The sequence below is a fragment of the Globicephala melas genome, chromosome 7 (genome assembly GCF_963455315.2).
Source record: "Globicephala melas chromosome 7, mGloMel1.2, whole genome shotgun sequence".
NCBI classification, from domain to species: Eukaryota; Metazoa; Chordata; class Mammalia; order Artiodactyla; family Delphinidae; genus Globicephala; species Globicephala melas.
This window is the reverse complement of record NC_083320.1, coordinates 93,620,906-93,642,340: the sequence shown is the minus strand read 5'-3', so window position 1 is coordinate 93,642,340 and position 21,435 is coordinate 93,620,906. Positions and strand designations below refer to the sequence as shown.

General features: G+C 39.6%; 1 protein-coding gene across 5 annotated transcripts in view; it reads right to left on the bottom strand.

The window, feature by feature from the left end:
• ZRANB3 (zinc finger RANBP2-type containing 3) overlaps positions 1-21,435 on the bottom strand; it is a 261,611-nt gene that overhangs the window by 8,261 nt on the left and 231,915 nt on the right. For 4 of the 5 annotated variants that reach the window (XM_060302499.1, XM_030883073.2, XM_060302500.1 and 1 more), the window contains 5 exons: positions 18,437-18,842; positions 14,623-14,820; positions 10,661-10,752; positions 7,791-7,892; positions 6,478-6,620 (listed from right to left, as the gene is read on the bottom strand). In XM_060302499.1, coding sequence (XP_060158482.1) covers positions 6,478-6,620; positions 7,791-7,892; positions 10,661-10,752; positions 14,623-14,820; positions 18,437-18,842 — 941 coding nt within the window. The remainder of the gene's footprint in view (positions 1-6,477; positions 6,621-7,790; positions 7,893-10,660; positions 10,753-14,622; positions 14,821-18,436; positions 18,843-21,435) is intronic. The other variant, XM_060302502.1, reaches the window with a different exon arrangement.

The window sequence follows — 21,435 nt, the reverse complement described above, 5'->3', positions numbered from 1 at the left end:
GAAACACATCTCTTTGTTCCAAATTAGTTTTCTCAAGATTTATTTTTCTAAGAAATTCAAGAGTCATTCAATATCCTTTGGACAAATTTTCGCTTAGGGGAAAAAAGGCGTGGGTGTAGGAATAAGAAATGATCAAATACATGCACCACTGACAGCCGTAAGTAAACTGCTTGCCAAGCTGTGCAGAAAATCTCTAACTGGATTTTCACCTCCCTATTGGTCTTCTCTTCAAGGCTCCTCACATCACCTTAATCAGTTATAACAGTGTATCAGTGTATTCAGATAAAGTGATTCCCTTTTTAGTTAACTAGATTCAATCACATTGTCTATAATCTTAAGGTTGTTTCCATTATTATCAGCTCATATAGAGTTTATGGAATCTTCCACTGAAATAAAGCCACTCTTGATGTGGGATTCAGAACCTTATTACACAACACTATCAATACCACATAATGGTTTAGGGACTGGAAGTAAAGCGGAAAGTTATTCCAATTAAAGGTGACGGGGGAATTTAAGTAGGTGAAATGCAATTACCCAATTAATTCCTTCTAATTAGCATGGCCTAGTTTCTCTAGTAGTTTACACCTATTGCAATTTTCTTTAAAAATTACTTTAAACATGCATTTTTTCCATATTCTCAAATACTTCTTCATTTGGTAACTTGACAATAAAATTCAAGTTAAATCACAATGGAATTGTGCAGTTACAGGTAAAATTTTAGAAATTTGCTTTTATGTTGTTGAAGTAGATTTAGTAATTAATAGAATTCCTCCTTTTTATAAAGTAGTTTATTAATTTTTTGATGAGGTGATACATGCACATATTTCACAATTTTAAAGGCACGCACTGCTTTATATGGTGAACAGTGTTTCCCTTCCATTCCCATCCTTTTCTCCCCCCTTCCCCAAACTATCTCTGTTGCCAATTTTCAATACATCCTTCTAGAAATAGTTCATTTTTTATGTGTATAACTTTTATTTCTTTCTTTGTATTTTTATGGACATACAATTCACATATCATAAAATTTACCATTTTCAAGTTTACAATTCAGTGCATTTTAGTATATTCACAAGGCTGTACAACCTTCACCACTATCTAATTCCAGAACATTTTTATCACCCCAAAAAGAAACCCATAGCCATTAGCAGTCACTCCCCATTATACTTTTTATTTTTAAAAACAAATGGTGGCGTAATATACACATTAGTCTTCACCTTGCTCTTTTTACCTAAACATACATCTTGGAGATCTTTCCATTTTAGCACACATAGAATTGCCCTATTTTTTTAAATGGCTGCATGTTATTTCATCATTTCGACAAACCATATGATGTATCTTACCAGTCTCTGATTAATGTCCATTTAGGTTGTTCCAGTCTCTGCTATCACAAACAATGCTGTACAAAATATCCCCATCCCAAATATCCCTATTTTCTACATAAGAAGTAGCTGTAGAATAAATTCCCAGAAGTAGAATTGCTGGGTCAAAGATCTTGGGTGCTTTAAATTTGGACAGATTTTGACAAATTGTTCTCCTTTGGTTCTGTACAAATTTATACATCCACCAGCAATGGAGAGCCGGTTTCCTCACACTTTCACTAGCACAAGGTATATCAGTTAAAAATATCTCTGCTAATGGTGATAGGTATCTTGTTATAGCTTTACATTTGCATTTCTTCTGTTAAGAGGAAGGATGACTATCTTTTCACATGTTGGCATTTCTACTTGTGTGTCTTTCTTAAAGCAAAAAAAAAGAATCACAGTGAATTCTTTAAGTATTCTTTAACTTGCCCTTTTAGCTCCTAAATTCCCTCCCCCCTCCTATCTTCAACCATTTCATTCCCTTGACAAAAGCACTTTGCTAAAGTATTCCAGCATATTCTAAAAGAACTCAAAAGCTTCTAGCTTTGATGGGCAATGGGATATTAAGCCTTGCCTCAGGGATTTTCAATGTTTAAAAGCTTAGAAGCTTAATTTAGTAACTTTAAAAGATGCTGAGAAAGCTGGGACTTCCCTGGTGGCGCAGTGGTTGGGAGTCCGCCTGCCAATGCAGGAGACATGGGTTCGATCCCTGGTCCGGGAAGATCCCACATGCTGCGGAGCAACTAAGCCTGTGTGCCACAACTACTGAGCCTGTGCTCTAGAGCCCACGAGCCACAACTACTGAAGCCCGTGTGCCTAGAGCCCGTGCTCCACAACAAGAGAAGCCACCGCAATGAGAGGTCCGCGCACCTCAACGAAGAGTAGCCCCCGCTCGCCACAACTAGAGAAAGCCCGTGCGCAGCAACGAAGACCCAACGCAGCCACAAATAAATTAATTCATTAATTAAAAAAAAAAGATGCTGAGAAATCTATTCAGTGATTTAAGAACTAAAAATAACCAGAGGTTACTTCCTATGAGAGGTTTAAGTACAAATTTTTGGAAACCACAAAAATGGATCAATCAACCCCAAAGTGGGTTGCTGGCAACTTTTCAAATGTAGCTGCGTTACCAATATTTAATTTTCCATTGAGTTTTGCCAAAAAGTTCATGTAAGCATACCAACTTTCAAAAGGATTATGGTAAATCCGAATTTTGACAGATAGGGAAGGAAGAATGCTGTCTACTCAAGTAATTCCTGGATGGGGGTGATCAGAGGAGATGGCAAGTTTTGCAATAAAAGAGGAGTGAGTTGGAAGGTGGCCTGAACCAATGAGAAGAGTGGTGGGCTCAGGACTTCCCTGGGTGCAGTGGTTAAGACTGCGCTCCCAATGAAGGGGGCCTGGGTTCGATCCCTGGTCAGAGCACTAGATGCCACATGCATGCCACAACTAAGGAGCCCACATGCTGCAACTAAGGAACCCGTCTGCTGCAACCAAGACCCAGCACAACCAAAAAAAAAAAAAAAGAAAGAAAGAACAGTGCTGGGCTCTAGGCTGTTGACTTGCTTTAGAGATCAGCTGTGGCTAGAGGATAAATTTGGCATTCTAAACCCACAGGTTTCCAAGTGAATCAGACCTGCCCTTTGACAAGTGGAAACCCACTTAGGAACCTAAACAATGGCTGGTGATCTTGGCTTCTATTTATATTTAAGAGTGAGCTGCTCAAAAGCTGACTACAAACTCTGAGCTTGGACGCAACCTGCAAAGGAGTGGATGCCACTGGAGGATAATCATGTTGGGAGTTCTAGCCATTGCTTTTGGGAGAATTCCTGAAAACTAGTATATATGTGTCTTTATTCTGAAGCCATTCCATCTTTTCAGAGATGAATCCTCTAATCTCATGCCTAGAAAGTAAAATGTGGCTGTTGGTATGGCAGCTGAGCCAAGAAAGGGACCTGGGGAGTGTAGTTTCCAGTATAACGCCTCTCCATTTATCTCCACTGAGGTTGGTGTTTCCAAGACTGGTGCCTCTCTCGTTCAGTTTCTCTATAGAGGACAGTGGGAAGGCAAGGCATCCAATGTCTAACTGCTCCTCATATAGACTTCCAATCAATGCTGTTGTGTAGCCCCATCTTTCATACCTGCTTTCAGAGAGACACAGTTACTCCAGTTTACTGAGACTTACTGGGGTTCTACAGCCAGAATCAGCATGCTTCCTCAAAGCATCCCCCTCTGCAGGTGCACATGTTTCATTTTCATGGCTCTGCTAAGTCCATGTCCCTGGAGCCCCCTCTCTCCACCTCTCTTTCATCAGTGACCAAGGTCTCTAGATCTACCTCTGTAACACATCTCTTTACTCTCTTTCCTCCATTCCCATTTCTAACGCCTCAATAAAAGCCCTCATCTTTTTTCTCCAGGTCTACTGTAATAGTCTCTTAACGTCTGTGGTAAGCAGAATTTTAAAGATAGCTCCCTAGGAGTCCTGTTCCCTGGTATTCAATTGAACACTTATCTAGGTAATGCTGTAAAGGGATGCTGCAGATGTAATTAAGGTTATGAATTAGCTGACCTTAAGACAGGGAGCAATTCAAAGCATGAGAAGGATTTCACACACCACTTCTGATCCTGAGATGTAGGGGCCCATGTGCTAGAACTAAAAAGAAGCTGAGAGTGGCTCCCAGTCGACAGTCAGCAAGGAAACCTAAGTCCTACAACCACAATGAACTGAATTCTGTTAACAACCTGAATGCGTGTGGAAATGGATTCTTCCCAGACTATCAGTAAGAGCCCAGCCATCTTTTTTTCAGCCTCGTAAAATCCAGAGCAGAGAAACAAGTAGAGCCAACTCAGACTGCTGACTTAAAAACTGTGAGATAATAAATTTCTGTTGTTTTAAGCTGCTAAGTTTGTGGTAATTTGTCACGGCAGCCACAGGAAGCTAATGCCACTTGTCTCCCTTCGAGTCTTGCCCTTTCAGTCTAATCTTCCAACTGCTGCCAGAGTGAGCTCTTAAAATACAAATCTGATTATTTACTCCGCTGCTTGTTAACATAGTTTTATCTTTAATATATCACCTACATATATTTTTATAAATAACACTGTGTGTCTGACTTGGTTTTATATTGATTTTATGACTTTTGCTTTTACACCTGACCAGCCTTCTTTCTGAGGTGGTGCTTCCATGTCTGCTGGAGAAGAAACAATGGGGCATGCTGTAAATTCAGTTAGGAAGGGTATTATGATCATGTAAAGAGAAGACCAATACTTCAACTAAGACTATGGTTATAAAAAAAAAAAAAAATGGTTATAAAAATGAAAAAAAACTAAGACTATGGTTATAAAAATGAAAAAATACTGGAAGAAGTATTGAGAAAAGTAAAATAGGCATCGTGTTTTTTGTTAAGTGTGTGTGTATATGTATGTGTAGGTTTCTGTGTGTATGTATAAATACACACATATATTTTTAATGTATTTTTTACATAAAGCAATACACACTCATGGGAAAATTCAACCAGTATAAAGAGTTGAGGCGATAGTCCAAAACTGGCAGCTCATGGATATATCCAACGAGTCAAAAGGCTTTATTTGACTCTTACAGTGTTTTATTTTTTAATCTGAATTTGAGTGACGTTAGATGGGTTATGTACTTTCTAATTTGCTATAGCTCTGCTCCTTACCCCATCCTTTTCTAGTTTTACACCTGATCTCATTCATTCATTTACAGTTCCTTGCTTTGTTTTTACTCACATGAGTTTGTAATCCCAGCAAAAAGTATAAAGTCCCTACCATCTCCACAAATCTTCTAATCGTATGGTGTAGAGTAAAACTTCTCAACAGTGCACTAGTGACATTTTGAAATCAGTAACTATTTGTTTGTTCCTGTTCACTGCAGAATTTTTAGCAATATCCCAGCCTCTACCCACTAGATGTTCCCAGTTGTATCCCCTAATCGTGAAAATCTAAAAATGTCTCACAAGACTGCTACCCAGAGAAGAAATTGCCCGTTTGAGAACAATGTCCTAGAGAAACCTCTGATATGTGTTTCTAAGGTATCCTCCCTGACACTTACTATGTCAGTGATAGCAATTATATGTTTGTGTCTCCATCCTTTTTTATACTTATTTTTACCCTTAACAATTTATCACAAACATCGTTCCTTGTTCTCGCATATGAATATACCACAGCTCTATTTTGAAACAGCTGAAGAGATTTTCACAGTATTGCAATATAATGTAGTTAACCAGCTGCACCCCTTCACATCGCATTGATGGATTTTTTTCACCTGTGTGCATGGAAAAAGCTAGAGATCATAAAATGATGGAATGTGAGGATGAAGAGAGAGTACAGGTATATGGAGACAGCAAGAGCTAAAGGAAGGGGCTTTTTCTGCCAGTGCTGCTGTTGGGTTTGGTGCTTTGTGATCTCTTCCAAAGCAAGAGTTGGGGTGTAGAGTGGCTGACTGCTTTTCCTGTGAATCTTTGCTTCATGCTGAAAAAGAGTCTACAGAGAATGGGGATTTCAGATCACACAAGGGGATGTCTGAGTGAGGCAAAGATGATGATGATGCCAAGAAAGGAAAGGTAGTGTGCAGAGAGTAGAAAGGGACCTATAATGATAAAGGCAAGACAGTTACAAATGTGAGACATTTAACCTTTCCTACCACTTTGTTTCCAACCATGGGCATGAAACTTGTTAACCTTCTGCTACTTGCCTGGTAGTACATCAAACAGAACCGGCTCCCATGCTGCATGGCACCCAAGATTCACACTCCAAGAATGAAGGGCAGATGGGGCCCAGAGGCAGGTTCCACTGTTATATCAGGGAAATGTTTTCCTCTTGTCAACCAGTAGCCCAGGCTGGGCAGGTCACAGGTCAGATCAACCTGGGACTCTGGCCTCTCTCTTGACGAGCAGGACCCATAGTGAGCAAGACCCAGACAACTTGAATCCTTTCCAGCAGATATGATCAAGTTCACAAAATCTAAGCTGTCATTTGATGTATAATTTTCTCTTAACTCATCAGGATCTCATTAGTGGTTAATAAAATGCCTTAGACCCTCCGGTAGAAATAACTATGACGAGTAATAAAGTACGAAATAAAGACAGACAACTCATACCTCCTGGTACTGTTTTGTTTGGTTTGCTGCTTTGTGATCTCTTCCAGAGCAAGAATTGGGCTGCAGAACAGCTGCCCACTTTTCCTGATTATCCTTTGCTTCATAGCAGTTAGACTACTCCATTCTCGAACAAACCTCAAAATCTGGCAGAAAATGAGATAATGAAAAGAGTGTACAGCTCGCCAGGCATCTTCCTTTGAAAGTGAGGCTACTTATAACATCTGAAAACTGATGTTTTATTATATCCCCCAAATAGGCTTTGAGTTTCACAGTTTAAGGCTTCCTTCAATTTGATGCAGTTTTCCTATCCTTATTGTGAGCTATCTATGGCCAGTTCTGCATAGGTCTCGTTTAAGCCATAGACTCTCTAAAGGCACCCTTCAGGACACTCAGCCTATGTCTTTAATGCACATAGAGACCAAAAGTGGTCTGGCTCTTGGAAAGACACACCCCACCAGTGGCCGAGGCAAAACTGGTCTTGGGGACAGTGGGTCTTATGGTGGTGACAGTCACAGTGCAACATCTGAGCATCGCTTGTACCTGACTACCTAAATTCTCACAGGAAAGAAGCCATCAATAATAAATCTGGCACCTTTCATTAGGGTTACCATTACTCTTACTTATTGGTCAGTTATAGGTAATTGGTTATTTTCTGGCAATCTGAGAATCAAGATTACATGATACCAAAGAAAAGAGCTCATGGCTACCTTTTCCTCTGAGACAGGTGCAGCCAACCAAGGGCAATGTTTCATTTCCGCTCAAAGGGCAAAAACATAATCACTATTTTCTTGTAAAAAGTGGTACACTGCCTGCTGGCTCAGCCCCTGCGATGCTGACCCTTCTTAGCAGTGAAGATAAATCAGCCACAGAGGAGAACTAAGGACTCCCCAACAGGTATGTGGCCTGCGGCTGCACACACATACTTGCAGCAACGAATGGAGTCACCCCACGTGGTATTATCCCTGCTCTCAGAGCTTGTCAGTGTTAGAACTTAATCTACAAAGATAAAAGGTGATTCTGTCAGATACAAACATCACAGTTGCTAATCCTGTGAATGAGAAATTAAATGACGTGAGGATGATTCTATACACAGAAACAGCAAACCTAGGTGTGATCATTTGCCAGGAAACAGATTTCATTTTATTCTTAGCACCGGGGTAATTCATAGGCACTGCCTGGACTGATTAAAATGCAACCAGTGATTTGACTCTGCAACAGGCCACAAAGTGCTCTGCTTTTATTAAACTCAAAAAAGGTCATTAAAATTACTCAACAAATTTTCATTTAGAACAAACGCGCAGGACTATTCTTACCAGGGAGCGATTTTGTTTCAGCTGAAAGCTTGCTGGTAAATCTTCCCAAAGGTCTAATTTTATATCCAAAGGAATGAAATTACAGTTCATCTGGTTTCCATCCTGATGATAGATTAGGAAGGCAATATTAATACATTTTGTCTGTAGGCACTAATAATTATTTTAAAAGTAAAGAATTCTATTATGGCATCGCATGCCCAGTCTCCTAAAAGATAAACTGAGGAGGCTTATTCTAGACAAGATTCCACCCACACAGCTCCCCTGAAAGAACGCTGAGTGGAGAAGGAGGGCCAGGCTCTCACGCCCTCTGGGTGTCCTCACTGCATTCAATCTTAAGGGTAAGCGATCCCATGCAGAGGGGTGTGGTCAGTCAAATACGAGGTTTAAACATGAAGTATTTCTTTTACAAAGGGAAAGAAGAATCTTTGTCTACGGAAATCTACTGTATAAACAATAGTTGAACCCACATTCTATAGAATTCTCTCAGCCAAAAGGTAACGTTACAGTTCCCACATCACTTTGGGGGAAAAAACATACGAAAAGTACTTACATAGTGATTAAAAGTTTAGATATGTAATCGTTACTCTAAACTCTGCATTAGACATGGGATTCTGGCTGAAATGAACAGTTCTTTAGAGGTATACTATTAACATGACATAAGATGCTAAACATCTGTTACTGCTCTTCCTTTTAAAGGGGGCTCTTTTAGGCACTGAACTAGGATTTTTATCCAAATTTCTGTTTCTAGATTTTATTTCAGATCTCCTAAGGTAAAAAGGAAAGCTTTCATCTGAACTCTCCTGTAGCTGTGAAAATCCCTGTTGACATTTCATCTGCTTAGTGTCTCAGGTTTAGAAAACTGATTGAACAACATTTCATGGCAAGGGGACATGTAAGTATTTAGAAGAGTCATAAAAATGCACTTGAGACTAGTGCACAGGCGGGGCGTTCGAGCCAGAATGTGGGTCAGGGAGGCCACGGTATTTGCCCGGCGGTGGGCACACTCCACTCTCTACCAGGAGTTTGCAGTTTCTCTCCGGTCTCCACCCGAGGAGGAAACACCCTGATCAGATGATCCAGGATGCAGAGGCTTCACTGAGAGTAAAAAGTTTAAGGGCTTCTGAATTCCTGTACGTGCTCTGCCTGGGGTCCGCCTTCCGGCTTCTGGACCTTCCAGCACCTGGGGGATCCGTTCTCTGTTATTCTCAGATCATGTAGACATGACGGTCTGAGAAGCACAGCCTGGAACTCCCCATATGAGGGGACAAGGAAGCGCAGGCACTTAGACCTGTCTCTAGGTGAGCAGAGGGGTCCTTGGTACTCCCCGAGTCTAGAGGTTCCACATGGTGGACCAAAGTCCAAGCCTTTAAGGGGAACGTGTCCTGTCTTCATTCTCAGTATCGCTCTTGGTGGTGGTCCCACAGTGGAGGCTGCCTGGGGCTTCTGGTATTCAGGATCCTAGCCATCTCTAATCTTCTAGCAGTATCTTCTAATATTCAGTTAGAACTGAAGATTATTACGTGGTACACCATCTATCTGTATCTAATATTTGGTTTAGCAGAAAACCCATAACTGAGTTTGGGCAGTTCCAACCTAAGTTATCTTTAAAAAGGCATTCTGAGAATTCCCTGGTAGTCCAGTGGTTAGGGCTCCACATTTCCACTGTGGAGGACAGGATGGGTGAGGGTTCTAGCCCTGGTCGGGGAACTAAGATTCCGCATGCCGTGTGGTACAGCCAAAAAACAAAACAAAACAAAACAAGACCAAAAAGGCATTCTTTCAATAGGGTGACCCATGAGTTTAAAAACGCACAAATACTATTTTATGATACTTACGAAGATTAGAGGTTTGAAACCGTAGAACAAACAAAAGTGTTCATAATCTTAGCAATTTTTTCTCTCAAACACTCACACTAGTTATTCTCGACCAAAGATTCTCACATGGTCTGCAAGACCCTTTCAGAAGATCCAGAGAGTCACAAGAGTTTTATAATAATAGTACAACATCATTGGCCTTTTTCACTCTCATTCTCTTATGAATGTACAGTGAAGTTTCCCATGCACAGGCAGATCTGAGAATCCCACTGTCTTCTACTGAGACTTCAGAGGAAATTGCTAAAACTGTAAAACAATGCCACTTTCCTCACTGAACACTGTTTTTGTTTTGGCAGATATAATTAGTTTTCATAAAAATATGCTTCTATAAATATGTAATGGACTTACTCTTAAGCAAATATTTTAAAGTGTTTCCATTTTAATTTCAAACAGTAAACATCAATAGATATAACCCACATAAACAAAAGCTCTTTGGGTCCTCAACAAATTTTAGGAGTGCAGAGAGGTCCTGAAAAGTCTGAGTGCTGCTAACCTGGGCTATGGCGGGAATCGGAGCAATCATATTGTTAAAGCTTCCTAGGGTTTACTCCACACGGATGGGCAGGCTTAGGCTTCTGTAGAGATGCTACTGCTGCTGTAGCTGCAGGATCAGTGCAGGAGCCAACTCTGAGTGAGAGCTCATGACGGCCAGGCACTGCGCTAAGTCCCCTACAGGAATTAGCTTATTTTGTCCTGGCAACAACTCCTCCATATTTTACAGTTGAGGAGACTGAGGCACGGAGCAGTTAAGTACTGTGTCCAAGATTCCACAGTCAGTGACAGGTATGAACTGAGGCACCCTGGCCCTGAAGTCTACACTCTTAACTACTATGCTGTTTACCTCTCATTGCCTTTAGATTTAACAGAGGAATTTGAAAATTAGCTTTAAGGAGGAAAAGAACTTGATGCCTATCTCATTGCTAATAAAATTAATTATCTCCACTGAAACATGAAAAAAGGAAGCCTTTTGTATGTTTCCAGAATCCACATGCTTACCTTAGTATAGACGTGAATCCGGTCAGTGTTCTTGCTCGCACAAAACATTAAGGTATCACACACTGGCAAAGTGTCCGTACTCTTCAACTGTTCTAATAAACAAGATAAAAAAGAACCTGAAGGTGAATCTGCCCTCTGTCCAAAACAGCTTATTCTAATCTTCTGTGGGTTAGGATGATAAAATGGCTATAACAAATATATCAACATATTGGACAAAGTACATGTGTCTGGGTGTGCAATAAAACATGGTAGGCCATCTAAGAGCAGATTGGCTTATGTGGTAACCAGTTGCTTTGAACTGTTGCTAATGACCCAACAAGAAAAAAAGAAATTCAGCATTCGCTACAAAGATAAGAGTCAGGCATAAGGGAGAGTTTCCTGCCCCTCAAGAGTCCTTATCGATCTTGAAGTCTTCTAGAATCTATTCCTGTTGCTAGAGAGGGTTTAAGTTAAGACTGAAGGAGCACCATTTTGATTATCAGCAGCAATACAGCTATGTCGAGGGCCACCTAAATGACTGATGGCCTATGGCCTGGTGCCTCACATTCAAAGGAGATGAGTGGAGAAGCCTCCTTTCTGATAATCCCTCTTTATTTTTCCTTTCTCAGTCCTACTGACCAATATATTCTGCAAGAGAAACAGGGTTATTCAAGCAGATCTAAATAATAATTACAGTTAGCACTTATCAAGCACTTAAAATGTGCCAGGTACTGTTCCAAGTACATATATTAACACCTCTCAGAAATTAAGTAGTGCATTTTACAGAGGAGGAAACTGAGGCACATTAATCTGCCCAAGGCCACTAGTAAGAGACCAGTAATCTGGCTCCAGAGCCTGTGCTCTTAACCTCTGCCATAGTTCCTCAGTGACCTTTTAAGGTATTTTTCCAGATCTAGAAGTCTATGATTTGTTTGAGATTCTCTTTAGCCATGTCATCTATTTTAATTTTTCTAATCAAGGCATCAGTCACTTTACAAACTTGGATTGTGGATTATTCCCATATTTCATAAATTCAAAATGTACATTTTTTTCCACACTTTAACATCTCTGAAATTGGCATGTCTTACAGTAAATAATCGTGGCATTTTACAACCATGGTTGGCCAGGTGGCAGTTGTGAGGAAGTTGTCACTGCCTGAGCATAAGCTTAGTCATAACTACAATATCGTTGTCACTTTGACACTACACTCGAGATACAAGCATTGTTGTTACTGAGTATTAAGTTTAATTACCTTTAAAATGTCTTCAAAATGTTTCACTATGGTTTGGGATTGAAATGAAAAGTTATCATGTATACGAAAAACTTGGACACAGAGCAGAAGAGCATAAATTTGTTATTAAAGAAGCAACTATGTATCACCAGAGGAATAACCAGAATTTCTCATTGAGAAATTTCTTATTCTTGCCAAGGAATAACCAAGTGCTCCACGGGACCTAAGAAAGGGAGATCACTGCAAACAGAGAAAGATGTGTTATATTTGAATACTGAAATGTGCAAAAGGGTTGTCTATTACATGCCAAGCAAGGCAAGGGAAGGCAGGAGAAGCTGCCAGATCCCTCAGAACAAACGAAAGTGATGTCAAAGCAACAGAGGGTCTTATGATCTGGTCTGGGCTATCATTAATTTATTGTGTCGTAGCTTAACTGACAGAGTTGTTTTCTTTTTTAATGTACATAAAGTAAGTGCATCTCATAATCACTGTGTCTCCAGATTTGAAGAACTACGGTTAACGCATTAATGCTTAAAGACCAGAAGTCATTCTTTGATAAAAAGCATTACGAGAACAACTCCAAGTCAGTTGACATTCTTGGTAGCTAGTAGCTACATTAGGGGACATATTTTTCTTTTCATTGTTTTCATGAAGTATAATTTAATGGTTTGAAACTACAGATAATGCATCTTTTGAAGATACAGCCATCCTTCCAGACCCCTAGAATTCCAGTTAGAACGAAACTACAGTTCCAGCGTGGTATATACTGCTCTGGTTCTAAAAGAGCATATGTGGATAGAAGAAGCATTTTACTATAATGTGCCTTCTCTGTCTTCCTTCTGTTTTTCAAGGAAATTCATGTTAGTGAGTAGACATGAAGCATATCGCTTTTGTGGCAGTCTCAGTCCAGTGATTTGAGAAGTAAAAAAAAAAAAAAAAAAGAGAGAGAAGAGGGAATAGGTATGGGGGAAATGCTGGCATTGTCTACTGGATGAGGTCAATGCAAGTTTCAATAGCAGAATAGAATTTTTAAAAGTTTAGTGATTTTTGGATACCAAGGAGGAAAAGGCGGGTAGGGTGGATTGGGAGATTGGGATTGACATACATACACTACTATGTATAAAAGAGATAACTAATGGGGCTTCCCTGGTGGCTCAGTGGTTGAGAGTCTACCTGCCGATGCTAGTGGTCATGGGTTCGTGCCCCAGTCCGGGAAGATCCCACATGCCGCGGAGCGGTTAGGCCCGTGAGCCATGGCCGCTAAGCCTGTGAGTCCGGAGTCTGTGCTCCGTTAACGGGAGAGGCCACAACAGTGAGAGGCCCGCGTACCGCGAAAAAAAAAAAAAAAAGATAACTAATGAAAACAGACTGTATACCACAGGGAACTGTACCCAATGCTCTGTGGTGACCTGAATGGGAAGGAAACCCAAGGAAGAGGGGATATATGTACACGTGTGGCTGATTCACTTTGCTGCACAGCAGAAATTAACACAGTATTATAAAGCTAGTATACTCCGGTAAATAAATAAATAAATAAAAGTCTAGTGATTTTTGAAAAGTATGTGTAAGTAAAGCTAACATGTCTTCATCAAGGGACCAATTTGTAACTAATACGCCAGTATTTCCCTGCCATAGATGGAGAGACTCATGGCCCAGCTGACGACAATTGCCAGTTGCTGATTCTGGGTCTGATGTTTAGTTAACTGAGCAGTACGCTATCCTAGAGCAACAGCTTCATCAGCACTGGAGGGACTGTCACAGCAAGAACAAGGAAACTAGAGACAAAGAGTCTGAGTCTACATTGTCTACTTAAAGGCCGTTAAAATTAACAGATCTAAACAGGATCCATTGTAAGATAGTTCTGGGAAGACCTTGAGGAATTAGAGGAAAGGAAAGCTGAGTAAAGAAGAAAGGAGGATGCCCTGAGCTCAGAAATACTTAAACGAACATTTCATTTTAGAGCTATGAACCCAACTCTAAATTATCTATGTTTAACAGCAACTACCTTAAAAGAAAAACTGACAGTCCATCCCAACCATTTTGGGGTTGTTATAATGAGAACATCAACCTGTGGGTTACTATGGTCACCAACTGAGTAACAAAGAAAATAACCCAAAAGTACGCACAATCTTTTGCCAGTTGGCCCATAAAGAGTGATGTATGACATATAGGCTGGTATTTGCCAACCATCACAGCTATAAACGATGAATGGAAACAACAAAAAAGTAAATAAATCTGAGACACTACATGGCTGGTTCCAAACACAGTCATGATTCACACAGTCTTGAAATTATTAAAAAAAAAAAACCCTCAAAACCCTAAATATAAAATATGCCAATTAATTGTAGCCATTTAAAAGAAATTCATGTGTGAAGGGTTAATGACCTTCTAAGTGGCTGTTAATAATCTGTCAATCTTACAACAGTCCACATGGTCCAAAGGAACCCCCAAACATTAAAACCACCCTCTCACCGGGAGAATGCGCCAGGCTCGGTGGAGGCCGGGCAACAGGCCTGAGATAGTACATGCGGCCATGTATGGGTTTAGCTCTCTGTGTAACATCTGAATGTCAGCAGCTCTGCTCTTCCAGCCATCTGGTGCTTATGTATGTAGTTACAAGTAGTTGGTATTTTTAATACAAAAGGGAATACAAGGAACCTGGAACAAGGTAGTAATCGCAAGTCTACTAACAGTATTATGTGTCTACGTATATGGTTATTATTTGGATCCTGGAAATGGAAGCAAGACTTACCATCACCTGGCTGGGGTGTGAGTCTGTCCTCACCCTCAGTTTTTGAAACTTCTTCCTGGCTCTCAGCTAACGGTTCAGGTGCTGAATGTGCAAGGACTTGTTTTTCCCCGTCAGAACTAGTCCATATTTTTTCGGAGGTGTCTTTCCGAGAATCATCTTTCTCGTTTCTGTTTTTATACTGGGTGTGGTGGAGGCTATCTATTTGTAGAACAAATTTATACAACAAATAAACAAATTAATTTGTTTATTAAAATCAAACAAATAATTTACATTTAGGTAAAGTCATTATGTACTCTAAGCCCAATATAGAAAAGTAAGGTTAAAAAAAAGTCACAGCTAGGTTTTATAAAAAGAAACAAAGTCAACAGTGTTTGTTCTTTCTTTCAAAACATGCATCGGGAGTCACTAAATACCAAGTACTACTCTAGGTGCTGGAGAGGCAGAGCAGAAGACAAGACAAGACAGAAATTTCCCTGCTTCCTGGGGATTCCATTCCAAGGGGCAGAAATAAACAGGTAAACAAATAGGATCTTTTCAGATAAAGAGAGTAAGTGAGTAAGGGGATGGGGTAGGAGGAGAAAAGTCAGCAGGCCCTTTTGAGCTGAGAGCTGCTCAGGAATCTAGGAAGCCTGGCCCCAGGGGGCCTGTATTCTTAGATTAGATTCTTAGTGTAACTGGAAGCCATTAAAGGGTTTTAAGCAAAGGAATGTAATGATCTGAGTTTTTAAAGGATCACTCTGCTGTGTAGAGAAGGACCAGCCTCAGGGAGGCTTCTGAGGTCCTGAGAGAGAGATGATGATGGCTTCCAGTGGGACGGTAGCAGTGAAGATGAAGTGGCTGGAATCAAGATATATTGTAGAGGTTATACTAGCAGAACTTCATGAAGTGGCAGAAGAGGGAAGAATCAAAGATGCTGCCTCTAGGTTTTTTTAACACGATGTGGGGAAGATGGGGGGAGAGAAGATTTAGTGTTAGATGTGGTGGTGGTGAATCAAGAATTCCATTTTGGACAAGTTAAGCTTGAGGTACCCATTTGGACATCCAGGTGGAGATGTTACATAGGCCACTAGATACATCCAATCTGGAATTCAAGATACATCCAATCTGGGCATATGAGCTATAAGATGCTGAGTATCAGCACTAGCTGTTAAGAACAAAGCACAATACTAGTGTTCAATGTATATTATACCAAATTTTATCTAACATACTAGAGACTGAGTTAGCAACCTTTATAGGACTTTCCAGTCCTATATCCTAATATTGCTCCTTTAATTTTTTGAATTCCACTGTTTCCTCAAACTGTTATATGGCAGGTATTGATTTAAAAATTTGGATGAATTATGGGGGGGAGGGATAGTTAGGGAGTTTGGGATAGACATCTACATACTGCTGTATTTAAAATGGATAACCAACAAGGACCTACTGTACAGCACAGGGAACTCTGCTCAATATTATGTAACAACCCAATTGGGAAAAGAATTTGAAAAAGAATGGATACATGTATACTATAACTGAGTCACTCTGTCATACACCTGAAAGTGACACAACATTGTTAACCAATTATACTCCAATATAAAATAAAAAGTTTAAAATAATAAACTAAACTAAAATGTAGATGGATTAGAATTAATTCTGCTTTTTAATGCTTTTGGGATGCAACCACACCAAGGTTGGAAATCATTATGTCAAACTGCAGTAGTATTAATCTAATAATTATAACTATCATACACAGTAATATCACCATTACTTAGAATATGTATTGCTCTTGGGGACTTCCCTGGTGGCACAATGGTTAAGAATCCGCCTGCCAATGCAGGGGACATGGGTTCGAGCCCTGGTCCGGGAAGATCCCATATGCTGCGGAGGAACTAAGCCCATGTGCCACAACTACTGAGCCTGTGTGCCACAACTACTGAAGCCTGCACGCCTAGAGCCCATGCTCTGCAACAAGAGAAGCCACCGCAATGAGAAGCCTGCGCACCATAACGAAGAGTAGCCCCTGCTCGCTGCAACTAGAGAAAGCCTGCGCACAGCAACGAAGACCCAACACAGCCAAAAATAAATAAATAGATTGATTTAAAGAAAAAAGAAAGAATATGTATTGCTCTTAATCAGACTGTTTCATATTCATAAAAGGTGTTTTGTTTTTCTTAGACTGCTTGACAGTTTGCTTATTAAATCATCGTTCCAGAAATCTTCATTGCTGCTCTTAGTATCACAGAGAAAAATCAGAACTATAAAACCCTATTAGGACTTCCCTGGTGGTGCAGCGGTTAAGAGTCCACCTGCCAATGCAGGGGACACAGGTTTGAGCCCTGGTCCGGGAAGATCCCACATGCCGTGGAGCAACTAAGCCCATGCGCCACAACTACTGAGCCTGCGTTCTAGAGCCCATGAGCCTCAACTACTGAAGTCCGCATGCCTAGAGCCCGTGCTCCGCAACAAGAGAAGCCACCGCAATGAGAAGCCCACACACCACAAGGAAGAGTAGCCCCCACTCGCCGCAACTAGAGAACACTCGCACGTTCAGCAACAAAGACCCAACTGAGCCAAAAATTAAAAAAAAAGAAAAAACCCTATTAAACTATGATTTTTATTGCTCAGTCACTCAATTTATAGACTTCATGTGAACTGATATTATTTTGTAGTCACGAGATATTTTATTTTTATTGCCTGTAGCAGTTGGAAATTGAATGAGATAATGCAAATTGTGGGAGATATTATATGGAATAAGCTTGTGGCTCCAATTTAGTTCATAGACAACAGGTGTCCACATTACAAATATAACCACCCAGATGGCAGACTTGTCAGTTTTGGTAGGAACACCCAGAATTGAAGGAGGAAAGACTCAGCTACTGATTACATTTTCTTTCACATCAAAACTAAGGCAGAGGAGAGCAAGGAAAGCAGGAAGGAACTGGAGCATCAGAGCTTCTATCTTTGCTGAGTCTTCGTTAATGTCAATACTCAGAATAATTCACATAAGATGGAAAAGTGGATGTGTATAATTATTACAGTTGATAAAATTTTATTTTATTTATGATCTTTTCCAGTTTCCAAAACGGTCAACTTGGCATTTTCAGTTGCCATAAAAATGGTCTCTAAAATTGGAAACAAAAGGAATACTAATGATCTTTTCTTAAGACAACCACAGTTGTTAATAATCATTTCAAAAATAAAACATCAGAAAATGGCATATCATGCTAGAAAAATATACTCTGAGGTATGTTTATGATTTCCAGTTTTAAATAGCATGTTTTAGAAAAGAATAAATTCATAAAATAGACAGGAAATTGGTTTTTAAAAGAAGATCTATAGAGGAATTTTTATGATTTGTCATGGAAGAAACATTGGCACAATGTATATTTTACTAGGCAAAGAAGCTACGCTGGATTCATTTTGCTATTAAAAATAATAATCTGTAATTTATTTAAAAACAAGTATTATCTACAAAAGAAAGAAAACAGCAGGTCTATGACTATAAGGCATATTTGCTGCCATAGCAACAGAGCTTCTATTCCTGCCCACTGAATTCACATCCTGTTGGCATTAATCAGAAATGTCCATTTGTGCCAAATTAATGCCATGTCACAGACGCTGGGGGATATACATTCTTGACAGAACTGGGAGATTTTCACATTCCACAAGGGGATAAATTCACAGTCTTCACTATGTGAAGTTCTTCCTCCAGCTTAAAAGCTAAAGTTGGTACCCAGTCACACAGATCTCTGATGATAGCAGTTGTCTCTAAAAGCACAGGTTATCTGAGGACACCACTGACAGCCCCCCTCATGGTTGCCCTCTGTGTACTCACCAGCACTGCCCTGAGGATTCTCACACATTTCACAGCAAGGTAACACTGAGTTATTAATATAGGTGCAGAGAGCACACTGCCAGCCCTCACCAGGAAGGGGTGGAGTGGTGGCCTGGGCCTTGGCCTCACAGACCCTGTCCATGAGCGGAGCTTTGGTCTGCCCGGGCTGGGATGGTTTCTCCTCCAGGGGACTGCAGTGGTCATCGGTGGTGACTGATTTCATTTTTTTAGCTTCAGGTTCAAGATCACTTTCATAATCTCTTGTAGCTGTTTTTCCAAGGTCTGCAGGTACTACAGTATTTTTCTCCTGGAAGACCCTTGATTCATCACAGGAGGTCACCAACTGTCTCTTCTTAGGGTTTGGTAAAAAGAATGATCGAATATCATGCTGTTTTTCTTTTTCAAACTAGGAAAAATAAAGGTATTAAATTAAGAGGCTATTGAGTATGTTCTTCCTAAATGAAACAGGTTAACAAACTCTTTTCATTAGCCATATTCCTTTATCTTTTGAATCCCTTGTTGGAAATGAATTCAATCATGCAATGACTCTTCATATATCCATACATGGAGAATACCACTAACACCTCCATATACTTTCTGTGTCTAACTTTTTTGAGCACTTACAATGTGCCAAGTACTTTACATAAATCAACTCATTTAATCCTCATGCCAGCTCTGTGAGGCAGGTACTAGTACTGTTATTCTTCCCATATTTCAGATGAGGACACTAAAGCTTTAGAGAAATTAGGTAACTTGGCTATATGAGTTATATAATAAAAATATACTTTATAAACTATCTGCTCTAGATGTATGTCAAGGAAAGGAGGCAACTGTGTGTTTAAAAATTTCAAGTCAATCAAGACCTAGAAAAATGTTTTCATGACCAAACTATAAACACGAACAATGTTCATAAACAATATGTTTTTCATATTAAAATACTTTCCTGACCAGGGAGTATTTTTCAAATAGCATTAAAGATATCAATTAGAACAGCTTCTTTAATAGACACAGTTTAATAATTATCTTTTTAAGAAATATATCTCTCTTTTCTAAGAACAGCAACTTCACTGTCTCATGTTTTTCATCTTCTTTTCAATGTGTAAATCTCAATCTCCTAGAGAAAGGAGGATACCCATCTCCACAAATGATTAGCCAGCAGTTAAGGTAAATTAAAGGAATTAATTTTAGAGCAGTCCTGCTAAGGCCTGAATTGGGTACCATGGTGGACACACACTGTGCCAGACTGCATTTCCAAAAATGGCCATACCAATTCTTATCCCATACGTGTACTTGTGACATTGACACACCTACATTTAGAGGTGGGGTCTGTGTTCCTCTCCCTTGAACCTGGCTGGACCTTTGTATCAGTCTCAACCAGCAGAATGCAGTGAAAGTATCACTGTGTGACTTTTGAGGCTAGGTTCTAGAAGCTAACGTGGCTGCTGGCACTCTGTCTGTCTCTTCTTCTCTATATCTTTTGGCAGGGACACTAGCCTTTGAAACATAGCCAGCATGTTGTGGGGAAGCCCAGGCCACATGGAGAAACCATGTATGGGTATTCAACCTGACAGCCCCATGTAGGCCCCTAGGTGACAGCCAGCATCAATTATCAGACATGGGAGTGAAGAGGCTTTCAGATGTTTCCTGCTCCCAGTCTTGGGATCTTCCAGCAAAGGTCCCAGTCCTCATGGAGCAGATACGTCATCTCCATTGCACCCTGGTTGAATTCCTTATCCACAGAAACCATGAGAAATAATACATAACTATTGTCGTTTTAAGGCACTAAGTTTTGGGGTAATTTGTTATGCCACAATAGATTACAGAGATAGACACTATAGATAATGACATCCAAATACTGCAAAGAGATAGTTTACATAATAAATCTTATCTTTCTTTCTTAGTAGTGTTGCATAAGAAAGATTTAGCCAATTAATGGAGACAGAAGGATTAGTGGTTACCGGGAGCTGTGAGAAAGGGAAACAGGGAGTTATTGCTAAATGGTTACAGAGTCTCTGTTTGGGGTAATAAAAAAGTTTTGAAAATAGTGGTGATGGTTGCACAACATTGTGAATGTAATTAATGTCACTGAATAATACACTAAAAATGGTTAAGATGGCAAATTTTACGATTATATATAATCACAATTTTTTTAATTTCAAAAAAGGTTAAAAAGGTAAGAAAAGAAGGAATATTTATGTTGTTCCCATATTGGTAAAATTAAAACATATATTATAGGAAAAAAGGTACCACCCCCCAATAATGTACAACTTTGATTTTATATGACTGTTATTTATATATTCTCATATACTATTAAAAAGTTATCTAATAAGTTGTGGAAGTTACAGAATTTAGATTAAAATATAAAGAATGAAATCAATAAGACAAGATTTTTAAAACAATGCACAAGGGAAATTCTAAGAAAGGGTGGAGGAAAGCAGAGAGATTATCAGACTAATGGAGTTTGGTGTTAAAAAAGTAACGAGGATACAAAGAGAGTTATGTATCTAAAGAGAATGTTCTATTCCATATAATAGGACTGCAAAGAGAGCTTACAGAATTTTGAAAATATTGGCAAATGTTCAGCAAATGTGAACAAATTCTACCGGCTATTTCTAGTTAAACCACAATGATTTTACAAGACAGGTTAACTTTCTGAGTCCCTGTGCATGTCTGGAAATGAATGACCTGATTTTGCCCTAACTCTCAGTAGTTTTGTTGGGCATACAATTCTTCAAAATCTTTAAAGACATTGCTCTATTTCTTCCAACATCTGATGATACTGACAATGTTCCTTTGTAGGCTGCAAACTCTTTCTTCATTTTAGAGGCTTCTGGGGCCTTTTTATCCCTGGTATTCTAAAATTTCACAATGATCAGTGTCTATATATCTCTATCTGTGTCATCTATATCTATATGCTTTCTGCCCAGCACCCTGAACACCTTATTAATTTTGTATAGTATTGATCATCTTTAGTTCTTAGAAACGTCTATTCTTCCTTG